Consider the following 21,220-nt stretch of genomic DNA (forward strand, 5'->3'; position numbering starts at 1 on the left):
TCTGCTGAGCTTTAAAAATAGCAACGTCCAGAGGGAAATATGCTCAGAAAAGGCAGCTCCCAGATCTCATCTGGGTGTCTTAAGGCACATCTTTAACTAAGATATTTCCCATGGAGCCCTGCAGCTAAAAAAGCCTCAAAAAGAAAAGAAACATTTGCCTAACAAGCTTACTAAAGCCAGCCTGCTAGGAAGAGCGAAGGCTTGGGGAGTGTGAGGGGCTCTCCTGAAGATTTGGAAGTCTGTCTCTGGGGAAACAGGCTGGCTCTGCGATTCGAATATCAAAAGCAGGATGTTTGTTTGGGGTTTGCTGTGGCAAGTGTTCTCACAACCCACCCAGGACTGTTACAGCATGACGCCCTTCACTAGCATCACTTCACATCTGTCAGCCCACAGACAGAGATTCTCCTGGTGGTGTGGCCTCCAGGAGCGTTGCAGTAAATGCCTTGGGTTGTCTGAGCACCATCCAATGCAGGATGGGTGCGCCCTCCTTCTGTGTCAGACTAGCCCTTTCTTCTCCCAGAGATCTGAGGAGGCAGTCTTATTATCAGTATTTGCATTTGTGAAACCTTGAGCCCAGACAGGGCAAGTCACTTACCAGAGGACACACCTACGAAATAGGGTTTTGAGCCCAGACCTCTCTGCTCTGAGCCAAGTGCTCTTGCCGCTAAAATCCTGGGAACAAATAAGTTGCTACTCAAGTATTTTTTGTCTATCTACACATTTAGAGTCCCTGGCCAGAAAGAACACTGGAATACTGACGTACTAATCATTCTACCCTCTGAATGTGACGAATCCCTCCCACTCTTGAATGTTCTTGTTAGCTTTCTGACCAAGGACTCAGGGGAAGAGATGAGGAGGGGAGCAGCTTAGAGTCTCCTCCTGCCCTCACACCATTGCTAACCAGTAGTCACTCACAAATAGAATGCACTGCTTTCTTTCCAAGCTCCAGCCTTTGGCCTGTGAACTGGGTAGAAGCTGGGAGGAAGAGAAGCTGTGATTCTGAGCCCATCTTCCACTGGGAACATGCACTGTTTATGTGTTAAGGCACTTTGTCTTCTAGAACCAAGTCTCTGTTCTCTATAAATATATTGGGATCCCTGCCAGGAGCATCCTGGCTGGTTTATAGTACACTGGCAGGCCATATGGTGAGAGCTGTGAGGAGTGGCCAACTCCACTTCATTTTATTTCTACAGACAGGTGCCGCTCCAGACCCCATCCAGTGTTTCAAATGTGCCAGTGTCAATGATTAAGCCCCCTGCTCCCAGTTTCCTGCAGATCTCCAATCCGCATGCCGGGAGGCCACCTCTGCCTATAGTCCACCTATGGTCCTTGGAAGGCTACTGTGATGTCTTGGAAAGATTAGCCACATGGAGGCTTTTGACTAATTATAACCACAGCTAAATATAGGCCCTAGCCTCCCCTCTATCCCCAGGATACAGCCTCCCACAGCATTCCCCTCTGAGAACCGGTTATTAACTTTCCAGTACTCCTGGTTTGGTTAGCCAATTTTATTTTGTTACTCTCCATCAGTCATTCTTACATTCCCCACAGAAGACTTGTCTATTTGAGGTAGCTATAATTTACCAATGCCTTAAAAAATAACAAGCCGTTAGAATGTTTCTTGGTAGGCATAGATAGCTCCACTGGGGGCAGCTGGCAAATGGGTCTGCCTTGGTCTCGTGCCCTACAACACAGAGTCTGTTGATGTTCCTGCCTCCTACCCCCACCCCAGATGTTTCCTGCTCCCAGCCCTCCTCCTGCTGACTCTGGGAGAAGCAATTCTGGGCACGTAAGAGGCAGATCCCTGAAATCGGCAACTTTAATAGCAGCAGAAAAGCCAGTGACTCTGTAGAGAGATTGTCAGAGGTAATCTCAGCTGTCAGCCAAACTGAAGACAAAATGAGGCATTCTCCTTGCCCCACAAGCCACGCTAAGATTCCCATTCAAATACCTTCACGTGGTCGAGGGAAAAGGAAACTGCACGCTCAGCTGGGCTCACATAGGAACACAGCCTGAGCAAAGCTATCTCAAAGACGCCATCAGATTGAACCCCCATTCACATGAGAATCTGATACAACCGAGCATAATATCCTCTAGGTTCATTCCTGTTGTAGCAAGTGTCAGAATTTCCTTCCTTTTTAAGGCTGAATAATATGTAAATGGTACTTATCGACTACATTTTATTTATTCATTTATCTGTCAGTGGACACCTAGGGTGCTTCTACCTCTCAGCTATTGTGAATAATGCTGCCGTGAACGTGGGTGTGCAAATATTTTTTTGAGTCCCTGCTTTCAGTTCCTTTGAGTTTATACTCAAAAGTGGGATTGCCTGATCATTTTGATTTGCATTTTCCTAATGATTACTGACGTTCAGCATCTTTTCACATGCTTATTGGCCATTTACATATCTTCTTTGGAGAAATGTCTATCAAGTACTTTGTCCATTTTTAAAATCAGGTTGTTTGTTTTTGTTGTTGTTGAATTGTGTGAGTTCTTTATATATTCTGGACAGTGACTCCTTATGAAATATGTGATTTGTAAATATTTTCTCCTATTCCATGTGTTGTTTTTTCAATCTTTTGGTAATGTTCTTTGATGTGCAATAAGGTTTCATTTTAATGTAATCCAGTTTATCTATTTTTTTTGTTGTTGTTGCCTAAGCTTTTGATGTCATATTCAAAAAAGTCATTGCCAAATCTAATGTCATTGAGTGAATACTTTGTTTCGGCTGAATCTTTTAAAAATAAGCTTCAGACACCATTATCCTTAACTCTTAAATAATTCAGCATATGTTGCCCAAGAGGAAGAACCCAGAATAAGAACATTCACACATACAACCCCATACAATTATCACACTTCGGAAAAGTAGCAATAATTCCCTATCATTATTCTCTATCTAGTCCACATCCTGATTTCCTTAGTTGTCACCAACTTTTAAGACTTGAGACTGTACGAACTTGCTGTTTGTTACTAGCATTTATGAAAGTGGTCCTGCGAGATCGCAGTAATGCTCTCTTGTTTATCTTATTACTTATTCAATCCTTGGGCCTGTGAAAAGGTGGTCATGGCTAGTGTGATTGGGTAGAGAACATGGAAGCTGCTTTCCTCTTCTCTCGGTGACCACCCAGGAGCTATGTCGGGGTCCAGGGCTGCACTTCAGGGACCTCCATTTCAAAGGAGCAAGCAAGGTTGACTTTCTGCTTCACTTCTGGTTGTGAAGACCCTCAGCCCTCCAGAAAGAGGCCCCAGTACCCTGTGGTAGGTGTATGCAAAGTGCCTGTGCCCACGTGTCTGGGGCCATGACCTACCAAGATATCCAGGAGTTTAAGCTTTAATAGCAAAAAGTAATTCTTGGGAAAAAATGTTTAGTAATGCACAAGACCTTGATTAAGTGGCGTTTCAAACATGTAAGCTAATCCTGATAAATCCTCTTTATAGCCAACATGGAACTGCAGTGTCCTTATTTGTGATGGGTATTATCTGGCTTAGGAATTTCCGCCACTGAAACTGGATGCCTACTCCGGCAGTCATAGAGGGAACTTGGGCCTCCTGGTAAACAAGACTTACTTTGCTCGACTGAGCTAGGGAGACTTTCTGCCAAGTCAGGCAGGGCCTTTACCTCCCCTCTGCCATCCGGCGGGCAGCATGTCAAGTGAACAAACTTGCATGGAGCTCCCGCTTCAGGCCAGGCCCTGAAGGCCAGAGATACCTGATAAGTCATCTGTCTCCTGGGGTCACAGTCAGAGAGGGAGAAAAGCTCACCAATGGTTCTGTTACAGAAGACAAAGAGGCAGATGGCTTGGTAGGAAGAGCAAAAAGGCCTGAGTCTGGACCCGGCTCTCCAGCTCTGTCTCTTTGTGCCACATTGTGACCTTGGAAACCATACTTCGTGTCACTGATCCTCAGGTTCCTGGGAGAGGCCAGGCTGGAGACTGGCACAGCATAGACGCTAGGGTAGATGGGAACTGTTGTTATCACAGCTGTTTTTAAAGAGGTATCTACAAAGATACAGGAGCCCTGGGGAGACAGGTGACAGTTTCATTAACAGTGTCTGGGCACCTGTCAATGGGAGGAAACACTTGAAGTGAGCCTTGATGGGAGACAGAGATTTGCTAGCAGACTAGAGTAAGGGTATGGGGAAAGGGCATTCTGGAAACTGAGAACGTCAAGGGCAGCCCCCAGTGCATAGGTGCAGAAGATGAGCACTTGAAAGGAGGGGGAGCAGATAATGGCACACACAGTGCACCTGGGGAGGACAGGGGGCTTCCTGGAAGAAGAAGCAGGCTGAGTTAAGTGTCAGAAGAAAGGGGAAACTCTACAGGCAGCTGAGGCTGAGGGGACAGCCACACGGGGGCCCAGAGATACAAGGGGTGAGGGGCAGTGTTAAGGAAGAAAGTGGAAGGGTAGTTAGAGCCTTCCTCCCACACCGCCGTCCCCTGCCACGTGGTCTTACAAACTATGGGAAGAATTTGGACTTGGCCCTGCAGTGGGTGGGAAGCAAGGCAGTGCTGTCAGGGACAGGGGTGTCCAGGGAGAATCTAGGTGTGGTGTGCAGGGAGTGTCCAGCTGGGGGCAAAATTGGTCAGACCCAAGAGGAGGGGGCACGTGAAGAGAGGGAACATGCACTGGTATCACCAAGCAAGACTGTTTCCAGTGCTCAGTATGTTCCGTATTCAGGCCAATTTCTCTGCTAAATTATTTTTTGCATTTAGAATATTCCATAAGCATGATTTTATGAGAATATAACCTAGCGAGCCACAAGGAAACAATATCAAGCAGCTCTAAAGAGCCTACCTTTGGGCGGCTCATCGGGGGAGGGTCCTCTTTCATGCCCAGTCATTCTTTGTCTAATGAATTAATGAGGGACCTTTTCCTCTAAGGCCCATGGGTATCATTCCAATCTGAATAGCTCCTTTTCCAACTGTCAGCCAGTTAGCCCAGTGCAGAGGTTCCAGCTTCCATCTGGTCTATGCAGGGCTCCTAGTGCCAAGGTGCTGCTTCTCAGGCTGGGCTAGAGAAAGGTTAGCTCATTCATTCATTTAGCCAGTATTTACTGAGAGCCTCCTGTGCCAGGACACAGCAAAAGCAGGATACACAGAGCCCTGCCCCGGGGCCTGACACTCTGAGTCAGGGACGGGCAGGAGCACAAACACCTGTTTGAAGACCAGGGTGAATGTGGGGCCAGAGAAGGGCTGCTAGCCACAAGAGCCTGGGGAGTCATGAAGACCTCCCTGAAGGGGTGAAGTCTGAGCTGAGGTCCTAAAGAGGACTAGATGTTAATTAGTCTAAGAGCAAGGGGCTGGAAAACTCACTTGAGATGGCAATAGAAACCACTGTACATAGGAGAAGATTTTCTATTATCCAAGTCTTTCCACAACAAATTGCCATTCAAAACAAAGGTGGGGAATGGAAGAGATTGTCTCTGCAAAGACATGCCCATTCATTGTAGAGTTCCCATAGGTTTCTAGGTTTCACAGAGATCACTTGGGTAGAGTTGCTATGTACTCTTTCCACTATGCCAGAGAAGGCTATCCGATTTCCCTGTGATGAAATGGATGGATTAAGAAAGATCTAAACAATGGAGGAAGGAGGTAGGAATCCTGGAATGGGCTCCAAAGCACAGGTGGAAGGGTGAGGCTTCCATAAGAAAAGGGAGGACACCGGAGAGAATGAGGGTCAGGAGAACACAGCTGTAGAAACATGTAGATACTTGAGGGGAAACTGCAGGAGATTAGGCCTACTGAGCTATATTTCTCTGCGAAGTAGGAAACAATGTCATGTGAGGAGGGCACATGTCTGTCTGTGCCCAGAAGAGTGCCCCATCCCCTTTAGCAGTCTGTGAAGGATGGCAACCTGTGAGACCCACCAAGTCATTTCACTATGTGTCAGGCCTAGATGTTTATGGTCCTCACCTGGGATCCACCCTTTTTTTTTCTGAGGAGTGCCACCTCCACAGCTCCTGGCTATCCTGTGAGTACACGGGACTCACCTTTGCTTTCTCTTCCTTAGGCAGGTAGCAGAGCATGGTGAGTGGTTACGACTGGTGATGGTGGAGACTGACTGCCTAGGTTCATATCCTAGCTCCGCCCTTTACTTGCTGCATAACCTTGGGTGGGTCACCTAGCCTCTCTCAGCCTCTCTTCTCATGTGTAAAATGGTGATAATAATAATGGTTCCTACACTGGGTTTTTGTGAAGATTCAATGAGTAAAGTGTTTGACACAACACCTGGCACAGAATTAAAGGCCAACGTGTTCATTATTTTAAATATTATTCTAATTAAAAATGTAAGTTTATACTCCATCCTGGAACAGATTTTTTAAAAATAGGTCAGAAGATTTGACTGTAGGGGTGGTGCCTAGATTTTGCTCAACCAAGTTTAAGAAAACTCTCAGCTGTGGATTGCAGACACATTTACTGTGCTTTAAGGCAAAGTTTCTTTTGCACAGAGAGACAGTGTTCAAAAGTCAGAAGTCCCAGTTGGCATGTTCCTGGCTGTCAAATTCAACACTGTTGAGAGCTCTCAGAACCTCAGAAAACAGAGAAGATACTAGAGTATCGCTAAAACATGTACAGGAGGCCAGGAAAACATTCACAGCCTGTGAAACTTAAAACCCAGGAGGAACCTCCGAGGTCCCCTTAGTGGGAAAACTGAAGCCCAGAAGTAGGGCCTCACCTAAGGTCATGTGGCTTGACGTCTCTGAGGCAGAGAGGCCTCAGAGAGGCCATGAAGTGGCTCTCCTCCCTTTGTTCTCAGTGTCAGATTCAGATGCAACCCACATATCATCAATCTCGTTGTAGGTCCAGACCCTGGGCTTGGTACTGTGGCTACATCGTCTTATGGAATCTCCCTAGCATCCTCTGAGGCACTTTCACTATCGCCCCATTTCACAAAGCAGCACACTGAGTCTAGGAAAGAAAAGCCCTGTCCAGATCATGGCTGGGTGCTCCTCACTTCTCTGGTCTCCCTCAAATCATCAGTTGACCCTCCCCTCAAAAAAAAGATTTCCAGTCCCAACCAATAGAGGCATTCCCAGGGGTCAGTCATCTGCAGCAAAAATGTGGTCCCTTGCACCCAGACCCACAGCCGCCAGCTGACATGTCCCCAGCAGATGCTGTTCTCAGCTAGCAGGAACAGTTGTGATCCAAAAAAAATGGGTGGAGGGGTTACAAGAGATAGGGCCAAAGACTGGATCTTTGTTATATGTTTTTAAGTAAACTTTTTGTTTTCAGATAATTGTGATTCACATGTATTTGTGAAAAAATAATACAGAGGGATCCCATGGGCCCTTTACCCAGTTCTCCCCAATGCTGACATCTTACAAAGCTAGAGGACAATATCATAACCAGGAAATTGATATCAGTATAGTCTAGCCACAGAACATCCCATCACCACAAAAATCTCTCATGTTGCCCTTGTATAGCATGCCCACTTCCTCCTGCTCACCCCTGACAATCATGCTTCTATGCATCATTTTCCTAATTTCGTCATTTCAAGAACATCATAGAAATGGAATTGTACAGAAAGTCATCTTTTAACATTGACATTTTCAACTTTGGTTTTGAATGGGCTTGTTAGTTGATCAATGGTCTGGGCTGGGGCCTGGTCAAGGAGAGAGAGCCCTGTCCACCTCTTTCCTGGGGGCAACAGGACACATTCTCACTCCGCAAAGAAGACTTTTGGTCAATTTATATCTTTGTTCTCAAAAAAAAGAAAAGCTGCAATGATTGTACCAGAATGGTTACTTAAGGGGAGGGTTTGGGCCCTCTGAGCCTCAGTTTCCCCACTAGGTGTGGCCTCCCTCTTCTCTCCAAACCCCATTTTCCCTCTATCCCTCACCTCCCACCTTGGCCGTGGCTCGTACCAGGGTCTTGCCCTTTCCCCGACACATCTGTTGGCTCCTTCCCCAGGCCCAGAACCAGCCATTGTGTAATCAGTGGAAAATGAAGCCAAGAACAGAAAGCCACTTTGGCTGTCAGAGCAATTAAGCCCAAGAGCAGACTCCCCAAGGGGCCTCCTGTGGCCAGGATGTTTCAGGTCAGCAGGGCAAGGTGGAAGACCATTTCAGGAAGGAGGTGGTCTAGTGAGCTCTCTGGCCTTGTGCACTCATAAGGACACATCCCCTGCAATCAGGGCCCAGCGTCATCGAAGGGAATGCCGTTAGCAGGGCTACCAGCCTGCGTAGACCCAGACCCCAGTGACAGGGACTTAAGCAGGAAAGAAGCTTATTTCTCTGCACAGTGACCTCAGTGTCACCAGCCCCACATGCTCCAGCTCATCTTGTTGCTTGCTGTTTCTGGAGTGCAGCCCTCGGTCATGGGACCCCAACTGCCTGTGTTCTGGTAGGTGGGAGGAGGGAAAGAGGACAAGCCTTGACCAGAGGGTGCACACTGTGCTGCTGCTCACTTCCCATTCCTCACTTCCCAGAATGTGGTGCCACACCTAACTGCCAGGGAGACTGGGAAATGTAGTCTTTATTCTGGGTGGCTCTGTTCTAAATGAAACATCCAGGGTTATATAGGGGAGAACAGGAACTGGGTAACGAATAACAACCAGGTTCCTCCTCTGCAAAACAGAGATAATGAGAGCCATTCCTCAGACAGAGTACTTATGAAAGTTATGAAGGTTAACTGGGTTAAATACTTGGTACACGCACATAGGAAGAAAGAGCTCAGAAATGTTAGCTATTCTTATTTCTTTTCACTAAATGAGATTGTACACATGATGCCCTGGCACCATGTTAGGCATAAAGTATGTGTTTAGCAAGTGGTGCTGCAGTTGCCATTGTTTTGTTGTGAGCCTCAGTTCTCAACAGACTCTAAGCCCGGGGCTCTTTTCCCAAACAAGGCTCCTTGCAGACTCTGGATGAGCAACTGCTGTGACCATGCACTGCCCATGTACTTCCACTGCCAGTCTTTTCTCAGCCCCCAAACAGATGGCCTGGCCCTGTAGGATTCATACCAGCTCCGCTGCAAGAAGTGGCTAATCCATCTCATGTGGTTATTTTTTACAAACGGTCTTGTTTGCCTGCTTGGTGCCCAGAATGGGAGGAATCAGAAATGGCAGGGGTGACCCAGAATAGCCTGTCTCCTCTTAACATGAATCTGGAATTATGGCCTAGGCCCTGTTGAGTGGTAACAGAAGAGAGGTGTAGCCTCGACCCTTGGAGAATCAGATTGGAACTCCGTGGACAGCAGTAGCCTCATGGGGCAGCTGGAAGCACATTTCCTTCCAGCTATCCCTGCGGTCCTTGTTCCCGTGGTCCCTCTGCTCTCTTACCCAGTTCCAACACCATGTGGCACTTCTCCAACTAGCCGAAAATCCACTGGCAAAGATGAGGGAATGAAAGAAGGGGAGTTGTGGTCTCACATTTGCCCATATGGGCCCGAGAGAGTTCTAGAGACTTCTCACCTAGATTTTGTGGGACCAGTCCCCTATCTGGGGCCACAGTGGGCAGGCAAGTCACTGTCTCCTTGGAGGGAGGAGGAGTAAAGCCAACGAGAACAAGGATAGGTCATCAGGGTAATCTCATGAAAGGTTGGGCCCAGGCAGACTGATGATTGAGGAGGGAGGACTCAGCCCCTGGGCATATCCCCTAGAGAGGCAGCAGGTGTCCCTATCAGAGTGACAGACAGCTGCCTGCAGCCCAGAGAACATGGAGGGTAGAGCCCACCATAGCCCACACCTGCCCTGGACTTCACTCCTCCTGAAACCCCCGGTGTGGTGCCCTGCTAAAGCGCCTCAGGGACACTTTGAACTAACTACATGCCTTCCACCATGGCCCCCATTGCCCCTGCATTTTAGGCATGCCCCTCACTCACTTCTACCAGGTGAACACCAAGTCAGGAGAGAGAGACTTCGAGAAAACAGAATCCACACAGGCTAACACCAAAACATCTTCAGAGCTATTCCTGAATGAAATAATCAAAGTGAAGAATATGATGCTGCCTATATAAAAATATATGTAAATTAATTCTTGAAACTGTCTACAGGCACATGTATGAATGTGGAATGCACAGAACAAAACCTGCGAAGAGAGATATTGAAAGTAGTATAGGTCTGTGTCATGAAACGGGGCTGGCCACACTGCTGGCTCTTGGCAACTGTGCCCCAGACCAAGCTGACTATATAGAATCAGCTCTTCAGGCCAGAGCAGAAGGAAGAGCTAACAGGAAATAGGGGAGTCCTCTGCCCATGAACTGGTAGAACCCTCTCTCTTTTTCTCTCCAGGTTGACCTTTATAACACGGACCCCCTTATTTGTCGGGCTGGACTGAAAGTGTGCTTTGGAATCCAGCTGCTCAATGCTGTCTCGCGAGTGGAACGGGCACTCCCCAAGCTGACTTTGCCCTTCCTGCTGCTCCAGGGTTCTGCTGACCGCCTGTGCGACAGCAAAGGGGCCTACTTACTTATGGAATCTGCCAAGAGCCAGGACAAGACACTCAAGGTGAACAGCTGCCCCCCTCATTTCCCTTAGGTGGGGAAGGTGGGGTTCCTTTGGGCGCATCTGCTCAGAACTCCCAGAGCCATCCCCAGGCGAGGCGTCTCAGGATGGGGCCAGCCTGGCTCTATTAGGAAATAAGTAACAGGAATAGAGGCGGCTGTTAATTCTAAGCAAGCACACAGGCCATTAGCAGATTGTTTGCATGAACAAGCTTGAAAAGAAGAAACTCAGAAGGTGTCCTGGTCAAGAAAAAAACCCACAACTGGGCACTGGGCAAAGAAGGTCTCTAAGAACATGTCTCCTGCTTTGTCATGTCCAAGGTCCAAAGGTGTGTGGCAGCCCAGCCTCCCCGCGGGTTGGTTCTCTGCACCAGCAGCAGCAGCTGAGGACCAGCTGCCACCACCAAGGGCTCTGAGTGCACAGGTGCAGTGGGACATGGCAGGGTCTGGTCTGCAAGGGAATCTGCGAGAGCGTGTCCTGTAGAGGGAGTGGGACCTGAGGCTTAGCCACATGGCCTGTCAGACACACACACTACAGTAGACTAAGTTGGAGGGCCTTTCGAGATGGAAAATATGGTTTTAGGGTCCAGATATTCCTGTTTTTGTTTTTCCGATTGAACAGGGAAGAGCCCCAGCTGAGGGGATAGGAAGGAGGAAGAGCACCTACCGTGTACCTGTCAAGTGACAGTTGACTCTGAAGGTGGCTCTTTGTGGTCACTTTGTGAGACCACAGCCTGATGAATGGATGTGTCCCCAGACTATGTCACTGTGGCCTGTTCAGTGGGCACATGGAAGCCCCGAGTCCAGGGCCATTTCCTGCTAAGTTATAAAGAGAAGAGGCAACTTACTACAGATGCCACACTTACCGAACAATGGGGTCAGGATTCAAACTCACACCCTCTGATCTGAATGCCCTGGCCCTCTCCATTCCTCACTGTGCTGACAAAGACTCTCATGTCTTTGCAAACTGTCAAGTGCTCCCGTCACACTATGGTGAATTACAGGCCCTGGCCTTTACCACTACCAGATATAGACTCATCAATGAAGGAGAAAGGAGGAGAAAAAGGAAAAAGGTAAAACTGGCTCTTTTTAATGCTGGAGAGTATAAAACACCATGGGTACTTTGCAGTTTGGGTGAAGGCACCTCAAAGATCATGCCCTTCACTGGCATGGAACCTTGGTGACCCTACAAAAGGAGGCCATGCAGAGTGCTCATTTGTCCATTCACTCTCCATTCATTCATTTATTTTTTTAATCCAAGTTTTCATTGGGCATTGACTTTGTACCAGGAGAACAAGACAGACAAAGTCCCAACCTTCCCACGTAGTCTATGTCCTAACAAGATGAGCAACAAACAACCAGACAGGATGATGATGATGCAGAGGATCAGTGCCCTAAAGCAAATTAAGCAGAGAGTGGGGAAAGGGCAACCAGAGAAGAGGTGAAGCACCTACTTCAGATGGGCCAGCAAGCCTGAGTGACAGTGACTAGAAGGGTGGAAGAACATTCCAGACTAAGGGAAGGGCAAGTTCAAAGACCAGAGTCACAAAGTTCTTGGTGTATGCAATCAATCAGGAGACCGTTTGTGGTGGGAGTGCGCTGAGCAGGGTAAGGGCGGTGTATGACAGGGGAGGGGCCTGGAAGCAGAAGAGGAGTCCAGACTTTTTCTTAGTTCAATAAGGAAGTGACCAGAGCATTCTGAGCTGGAGAACAGCATACTCTGACTCCAGTTCTCAAAGCATCCGCTAGCTGCCACATGGAGACAAGAGCGAAGACAGGGACACCAGGTGGGAGGATGCTGTTGTCACCCAGGCCAAGAGGATGAGCTTGACCTGAGGTGGTGGCAGCGAAGGTAGGGGACAGTCTGGCAGGACCTGGAGAGACAGTGACTGTAGGGAGATCAAGTGATGAAGGGTGAATCCTGAGCTGGGGCCCACACCAGTGAGGAGGCTGTGCCACCCTATCTGAGCTGGGGGACACAGGAAGACACAGATGTGGGGAATGTCAGGAGTTCCATTTTGAGGTACCTGTTAGAGAGTCCACTGGAAATTTTAGAAAAGAATGGAAAGAAAACACAGGAGAGTATTTCTAGACAGTTAACAGCTTTTGACTGATGCTTAAAAGTCAATATGAGAGCAAAAATGTTGCCTGGCTACAGGGACTGAATGTCTTTGGAGCCTGTACCAAGAACAGTTGCTGTGGGTTGGTGGGAGTGGAAGTAGACTGGGATCAGTTAAGGTCCAAGTGGAAGGCAAGGAAGTGAAGACAGGGAATAGAAATCACCTTTTTGAGGGAGGCACCGACCATGTCCACGGATGGAGAAAGAAGCAGAGTAAAGAGAAGGTGAGTGTTGATTTAAGAAAGGAAGTGCTAGAACATATTGGGACATTTTAATTAATTTGATCAAACAGCATTGGCACCATGAAAGACAGGAGTCCAGAGGGGCATGAGAAGAGTCTGGGGGACTCTGTCCGCTGCCTGTGGCCTCCCTCCTTGCACCTGTTGCTTCCTGTAGCCCTGATTTCCTGTCTCATCTAATTACAGATTTACGAAGGTGCCTACCATGTTCTCCACAAAGAGCTTCCTGAAGTAACCAACTCTGTCTTCCATGAAATAAACATGTGGGTCTCTCAAAGGACAGCAGCAGTGAGAACAGGGTCTCCACCCTGAGGGCACTGTCTGGGCAGCTGTCCCACAATTGGGGAAGTGGGCAGAAGAAGGGCAGAAGCTGGCTTCTTAGATGTGACTTGCAAAAAAAAAAAAATCACAAATTGGAGGAATCTCTAGCGTAATTTACTAAAGAAAAAAAAAAAAGACATCCTTGTCTTATGTTATGCTGACCATCACTGGATCTACCTTAAAAGGTAGAGACTTTATGCTAAAACAGAGAAGGGTCAAAGGCAGTTTTCCAGGGTTGAAATGTCCTTAAAACGGAGCGCAGTCTCTGCCCTGCCTCTCCTAGCTCCCTCAAGGTTTCCAGGAATTCCTGGTGTTCCCTGACACCTGGCCGCAATAATTGGAGGAATCCCCTCCTTCCCACCTCTCCAATCCCCACCCTCACACCTCCCCACCAGCCTCACTCTGTGGCCTTTCCCTGGCTGTGGTGGGATGGAGTAGCTAGCGTCAGCTTCCTGGGCAGACTCATGTGCCCTCGGAATGCATAGCCCTCCATGATCCTTGTCAGCTCCTTGTCAGCAAGAGCTAGGCTTTGGGGCACAGGGACAGAAGCTGACGGAAGACTCCCGCTTCCTTCCCACCAGGGAGCCTGAGGCTGCTCACTGAGAGCTGTGTATTAAGGGGTTGCCTGCCTTTGTGTGACTCAAATTTTTCCAAGACATTACGAGAGGATGATTGTACTGAAAAGGAAATGTCTAATATATAACATATACTCTAACGTAGAGACTATTTGGGTGGGTAGGACCAAGGGGCTTGGATGATACTTCTGCACAGGATTGTGCTCAAGGTGCCAAGGCACAGCCTCCAGGAGCCAGGGCCTGGAGCACCAGCATTGGTGGTAGCAGACTTCTCTCTGGTCTCCACCAGCCTGGGCCCACAGCCACCCTGGGAGCTCAGTGCTGATAGCACAGCTACCCCTGGTGGCAGGAGAAGGGAGTCTCAACTCAGTGGCCCTGAGGCCACAGCAGTATAGGCAGGTGAGGCTGGCTGACAGGGCTGACTTTTCCCAGCCGAGGCCCCGCAGCACCTGACCAACCTTTCTCAGGTGCCAACCCTGACAGCCCATGGCCCTCACTTAGAGCCAGCAATAAATGGAGATCACTGCCCACCACGGGAATACCTTCACTCTCAATGGGACTCAGTGTGACCTCGTGAAGCTCCTTAGTACAACCATGACCATGGAGAGAGACAGGCACACAGGGCCGTTGGGGGGCTCCTGCTCTGTGTTGAACCCCATGGAAGCTGCAGGCAGGGGCCTCAGGCTGTAGAAGAGGCAGCCACTCTCCTGCCAGGGCCTCTGACACTAGGAGTTGGGGCCCCCATTCTTCTTCCACAGTGGAAATGCAGCCCCTCACCCACACCCTGTTCTTCGGGAGATTTTTCTGGGCCCTGGAGAGGAGAGCCTCTCCACCCTCCCTCCAGGGATCTGCCCACATCATGGCAGAGCTGGAACTGGTCCCCCTCCAACAGGCAGCCCAGTCATGCTTGCCCAGGGCCAAAGCTTGTGTTCTCCTGTCCCTGCCTCTCAGGAGAGGCAAACTGCCCAGGCACCCACCCCTTGGTGGGCAGGGCCCAGGTTCCCACAGAGAGCCTCTTCCATTGTCCCATCTTATTCCTCTGGTTTCTCTCTGAGGGAGAAAAATGTAAGAAATGCACTAAGAGAGAAGGTCAGTGCCTGTGGTCAGAAGTTGGGCAGCTGTGTGAAAGTTTGTGCTCCTCAGCTAAGGAAAAGCAGAAACTATACTGCAAACTTTCAAACCTGCAAGACACTGAGCTCAGACCTGGAATTCTTGCTGGAGCTGATAGCTCAGGTCACGCAAAGTCCCCATGCCTCCCACCCTCCCACCTCTCCCAGAAGCATGTGACAGCAACACCACTCCCCAAATTACTTATCAGGTACATGGTTTAACCAAGAATATTTTGGATGCATGAATTTATGTGTATGTAATCTCTTATAGAGATAAATTCAGTCGCATTTACATATCTAGTTAAAGAATCACCTATGTTAAAAGAAAAAAATATATATTTTAAACCGAGACTGACTCGTAATCTAGGAGAAGGAACCATGCCACGCCTGCCAGCTGAATGAGGAGCGAGGGCAGGAGCCAGACATCAGCTGTGTCTGGAGTCTTACCTAGGGTACTCCAGGAAAACTGTGAGTCTCCAGTTGAGTTCATTCTCAAAGTTGACAGCCCTGTGCTACCATCCAGAGCTTCAAAGTCGTGCCATGGCAGTGGAACAGAAGAGCTGGGTTTGGAAAGGAAGCTAGGTCACACACAGCCTGGCCTTGAAAATGTGAGAGGAGGAAAATGGCTGGGCGGGGAGGAGACTCTGGAGATGCAGCTAACTCACACTCAACTGGCAGTTCAGATAAATCAGGATACTAGGCCCAAGTACTGATGTGAACACAACACCTTCCCCTGTAACCCAGAGGTTATGCTGGTCCATTAGAGAAATGGGTTTTATCTCTGAAAATCTTTCTAGGCAAAGATGCCACCAGCAGCCAGTGGGAGTCCTAACCCCACCAGGCCTCATCCCTTTGCAGGGATAGAGGGTGGATGGGCAGCCTCCCTGCCACCCAGTGATGACCCCAGCTTTCCTGCTCAGCTTCTGGGGGACACTGGGGCTCATAGCGAGGACATGAAAGGGTGCTCTGAACACCTACCTGGCTCTGCTTGGCACTCCATGGCAAGGCCCCAAGCTACCTTTTCTTTCACTTGCCATTGCTAACATAAACCCATTAGGATCACAATGATTTTCCAAGCAATTCACCTGTTTGCTATTGTCACTGCCGCTTGACATACCCCCACGTGTATGTTGTTAGTAGATATACGCGTATCAGTTTAGAACTATTAAACCAATGTATGCCACAGCTAATCCTAATAAACCAGACGTTTTCTGAATGGTGTTGTCTGTCTGTCTGATCTGAAACTGTGACAGTCCCTGCAGAGAGAGCAGCACTGAGCAGCACTGGGCTGAGCCAGTCATCTTATACAAACCCGTATCTGTGAACTTGACTTCTGCCCCAGGAGCGGACTGCATGCATTCAGTTATGTTGCAGACTTGGCCACCTCACATTAGACCTCTGCCTGATTTCCAGGGGGTCCTTGATAAACATCTGTCCAGTGAGGGAGGGAAGAAGAGAGAAAGTGGGAAGGGGTAGGGGAGGGAGGGACGAATGTCATGCCTGGGCCAGGCACTGAGTTTGGCACTGGGTTATAAATGCAGGGTTAACTTTGTGTGTGAGCAAACCATGCAGTCCACACTCAGAAGGCCCCATGTTTTGTTTAGTGCTCTGACATTGTTGTCTTGAAATTCTCAATTATTTCTGGGCAAAGGCCCCGCACAGACATTCTCCACTGGGCCTCGTACACATAGGAGCATGGCTGGAGCTGGCCCTGCCCTGGCTCTGTCCTCTGTGCAGAGGTCCTTCCAACAGTTATAGACCTGAAGGACAGTCTGCTCCCTCCAGGTCCTCCTTTTCTACTTATACCTGACCAAATTCTAAGCTTGAGTCAAACCTGGCCATCCTTGTACCTTGTGAGCATTCGAGACTATCAGAACCTCCCCACTGAGCACCCAGGATGTGCCTGCCAGGCACTATGCCTGGCCCTGAGGCTGCCCCACAAAATGAAGACATCGTGACACAAACTTGCCATTCAAGCATCTAACAGCAAAGCGGCAAGAAGAGAGCACACAGTAGGTCCAGCCCAGCATGCCAGCATGTTTTCTAGAGGCAGCCCTGCGGAAGAGTGAGGGGATAAGTGGGAGTGGGGCGCACAGGGCCTGCAGCCAAGGGGTCTCAAGGCAAGACTTAGAGGTGGAAGATGGTCCTAGAACTGGGACTTTCAGGACTGCTGTAGGAAACCTAGGGCACCCTCAGCAGCACCCAACCAAGGATAGGCTAGTGAAGGGAGCCTGTGGGGTAGATGCAGCACTGGACCAGCCACAGCGGGGAGCCGACAGCCCTGACTGGAAGGAGTGTTGCTGGACAGAGAGAGCTGCCCCTGTGATAGGTGGGCACCTGCCAGGCTGGGGCTTCAGATAAAGAACATGGCCATGACCAAGATGGAGGCTAGCAAGAAGGAGGCATCCTACCTCTTTCTCCTGCCATATTCCACTCTCCTGAACCTTCAGCCTGAAGCATGAGCTTTCCAGCCCATAGTCCAAAATGGCTGCTCAAAATAGCTCCTGCACACATCCTTATTCCAGCCAATTAGAGGAAAAGAAAGGGAAGGGGCAGGTGTGTGCCTTTCAAGGAATAAAGCAGAGATCACATCTAGTACTTCAGCTTACATCTAGAAACTGAGGCAAGGAAGGCTGGGATATGAATCAGGTGTCTGCAGAACGGCTTAGGTATCGGGAACAGCCAGCGGGTTGTGCTCAGGAATGAAGTGTGTGTAGAGGCTTCCCTGGAGGGAGACCCAGGCTCAGTATCTGCCTGAAAGAAACCAACAGGGCAGTGAGAATGGGCTGCAAGGAGGCAGGGCCCTGACTTAGGACTATGGCAGTGAGGACAGAAAAGTGGAGACTGAGCAGCAGCTACTGAAAGGGTAAAATCAACAAGGTTTGGTGACCAACAAAGTTTGAGGGCCAAGGAATTGGGACAGAATGTAAAGAACACGTGTCTCTAAAATGCTCTATAGATAAAAAAACATCCAAACCTCTAGAGAATTTTTATGAGTTTGAGTCAGACTGATATATGCCAGGAGCAAGATTTCCAATGCTCCAGAGAATAACAATTCTGCACCTTCTTTTATGTACATAAAATTACAAGAGAACATAAGGAAGATTACATGGAGGTGAGAGAAAGCAAGGCAGGGACTAGATTACAGCATAGTTAACAAGATTGTGCACTTTCCTAAGGGAAGTTATGCCTTCGAGGGATATTACTTCTGGCAACTAAAAGATATATAACCTAAATGTCCAAGAACAATGGACAGGGCTGTCTTAAAAATCTTTCACTAAAGAAGTTCTATGCCTGGGGCATAACTACTCACCATGACCTGCCCAGTTAGGAATTTATGATCAGATGACCCTGTGAGATTAACTTTCTGTAGAACCTCTTTATTCTCCACCTAAAGAAAGGTTTCAAAATCTGCCCAAATTTCTTGTTATATCTTCCAAGAGAGCATGGAAATTCACATTGAAGTTCACATTGGTTGACCCCCACACTGGCTGGGAGCTTCCTCATTTGCCCCTATTTAATTTTCACACCAGCTGTGGGTGCTTGGTGTTGTTGCTCCCACTTAGACTAAGAAAACTGGGGCTCTGAGGGATTCTGTGATTTGCTCAAAGCCAGATGCTGAGTTCCAGCCCAAGTCTCTGGACTCAGGTACCGGGCATCCTGCTGCCTCCCAGACAAGGAAGGCAGGTGACAAAGCCCCAGGTGCAGAGTGCCAGTGCAACTCTCAAATCTTAGCCGGCTGGTAGGGACGTATTGCCTGAGGGTGTCTTCTTGGCTCAGAGGCAGAAACTCTGAGGCCTAAGGGCTAGCCCCAGGGTCTTTTCTTTCAGAAGTCCCTCCCTCTGAGGCCTCTGGTACAGACTTTTCCCAAAGTGAGAAATTTTTATGCCTTCAAAATGTCTGCTCCAGAGTCTAAGGCTGCCCAGAGGCCTGGCAAGGGCACTCCTAACTTTGTGATGCCAGTGGCCCGATGGCAGCCTCACCCTGTTTTGGGTTCCTCATTCTGCTGCAGTGAGAGGGGGCATTGAAGACTATGTAGGAGTTCTTCAGGTAGCGGAAAGAACACATGATACAAAGTTTTCATTTTTTTTTTTTTTCCAGGTGGGGAGACCATTATAGGATGGGTAAAAAAATATTTTATTTTTTTATTATAGACTTACCTCACATAACAACTGTTTGGGTCAGGGCCAGACCTAGAGTGAGGAAAGCGAGGCACTTACCTCAAAACAAATTGCAAAGAGATATCAAAAATCTTAGTAACCGATATAAGTAACACTGCAATTTTTAAAATCAAAATTAATGCAAAAAAATCACAATGAACCAAATAATATTTTAAATAAAGATACAATCTGGTTTTTCTTTTTCCTTCCAATTTCACTATGACCTGGCACAGCACTGCTACTGATCTCTGTCCCATCCCACCATCACTCCTTTTCTTTTCTTGGGGGTGCAACAAGCTGTCCCTACATTTTATGTACAAGCTGTGTTTCTTTCTTTTCCATTGTTGCTTATTTTGTCAGTGTTTCATTAATCTGTTTTTCCATATGTGAAAAATATGGAGATATTTTGAGTTGGGATAGAATGCATATATTTCCCAATAAAATTTATGAAAATATTTTTTCATTCAGCAGTTTTATACTTAGAGGCAGGAATGAACTAGAGTTATGTGAGGGATAGATATGCTTTTTCATTTTAAAGTAATACAGCCACACTATGAAAACTACGTACAAGTCAGATGAACTTCTGCCTCTCACCCAGCACTTCTCTATTCCTTTCTGGGACCACGTCCTCTGTTTCGGAGCCCAGGGTTGTGGGGCGCAACCAAGGCAGCCTGAATGAGCCCGCATTTCCCTATTCACACAGAAACCACACTGACATCTTTACGGCCGTGTCTATTCTACAATTTCCTTCTGCATTTACAACTCAGAGGATATTTGCGTTTTTTCCTGTTTATTTGCGACACTGAACTGGGCGCCTTTGTACAAAGTCTTTCCCCATCTTAGACTGAAAGTAGCCATGAAAATAAGGGAAGTGTGGCATGATGAGGGGACAGCAGTCCTGGGGACTGTGACTCTTCTGGACCCAATGCTTCTGGGCTGCAGCACCTCACTGCAAGGGCAGAACCAGCTCAAAATGGTACTATTCTGTTGAATGAGATACTGAGTTGCTTTTCGGGGACAACAGACCGAAACCGCAAGTCATGCAGCCCAAGCACGCGCAGAGGAGAGAAACTTTGACCTCCAACTGCATGAGGAAAAAAAGTCTCACTTCCCTCCTCCATGGAACTAAAGGAGCAGGACATAACCAGAACTTGAACACTGGAACCTTTCCAGAAAGCCAAAGGTCTCTCTCCAGGAAGATCCAGTGTTGATGCCCCTTTACTATAAATGGCCAAGTTCCAAGGTCCTCCAATTAAAAGTTCCACCAGCACTTCCACATACCTGTTTCCCCTAGTCTCTTAAAAACCCTTAACCTAGTCCAGTGAGCAAGATGGATCTGAAGCACCATTAGGTCTCCCATCTTCTAGGTTGGCACCTTCTCGATCAATAAGCCTTTCCTTACTTCAAACTCTGATGTTTTGAGTTTTCGCCTGTCAAAGCATCAGGCACATGAACTTTGGCCCGGTAACATCACCATTCTTGCTCTATAAGTGAATCACTGATTTATCAGCTCCATAGTATTTTCCCTTAAAGTCCCTCCCTTATGTTTTTACTTGTTAAAAACAAAATTCAACCAAGTAAATGTGAAGATCTAATCGTCTTTATTAAGTGATTCATGACAGCCTCCTATCTAGAAGGGCGCTCTGAGAAGGTTTACAAAATGGAGGGATTTTATAGGAAGAAAAGTGGGGAAAGGGAGTTACTGGGGAAAGAAAAGACTGTTTTGACTCAGACATCAATTCTTTGGGTAAAAAGAACAGGAAGGATTTTTTAATCATGTAGATTGCCTCTTCTTTCTATTGGGGAAAGAGATGGCCTATGTGACAGATTACCATTCTGGTGCTTGACCAAAAAATCCCAGACTGGTGGATTATGATTATGTTTCTGGGAGAGGTTGAAACTGCAATTAGATCAGGTATTAAGTCTGAATTCAATATCATGGGCTTTGGCAAGAGTGACACCTGTGGCTTTTTTCTTTTTTTATTTTTTAGGCGAGGCAACCCTTGGTTGACCTCACAGATTGCAAGGACCTCGTCATCTTACAATCCCTTATTTTTTTATTTTATACACCTACAGCGCCTGGTCTTCCTAGGTGGTCTCCCATCCAAATACTAACCAGGCCCAACCCTGCTTAGCTTCCGAGATCAGACAGGATCAAGCTTGTTCAGGGTTAGCATGGCTGTAGACTTTTTTTTTCTTTAACATACCTAAAATCTGCTATAAAATAAACTCTATATGACTTCAAATAACATCTA

At 47.8% G+C, this 21,220-nt stretch overlaps 1 protein-coding gene and 1 pseudogene across 3 annotated transcripts in view; one reads left to right on the forward strand and one right to left on the reverse strand.

Annotated features, from left to right (window-relative positions):
- MGLL (monoglyceride lipase) overlaps nt 1-16,021 on the forward strand; it is a 122,942-nt gene extending 106,921 nt beyond the window's left edge. For all 3 annotated transcript variants that reach the window (XM_011376049.2, XM_011376051.2, XM_023520938.1), the window contains 2 exons: nt 10,231-10,446; nt 12,987-16,021. In XM_011376049.2, the coding sequence (XP_011374351.1) occupies nt 10,231-10,446; nt 12,987-13,112 (342 nt within the window). In that variant the 3' untranslated portion in view covers nt 13,113-16,021. The remainder of the gene's footprint in view (nt 1-10,230; nt 10,447-12,986) is intronic.
- A 5,011-nt stretch (nt 16,022-21,032) lies between these two features.
- LOC111729859 lies at nt 21,033-21,152 on the reverse strand (annotated as a pseudogene).
- Nucleotides 21,153-21,220: the final 68 nt, after the last annotated feature.

Source organism: Pteropus vampyrus, unplaced genomic scaffold (assembly GCF_000151845.1).
Source record: "Pteropus vampyrus isolate Shadow unplaced genomic scaffold, Pvam_2.0 Scaffold285, whole genome shotgun sequence".
Taxonomy (NCBI): Eukaryota; Metazoa; Chordata; class Mammalia; order Chiroptera; family Pteropodidae; genus Pteropus; species Pteropus vampyrus.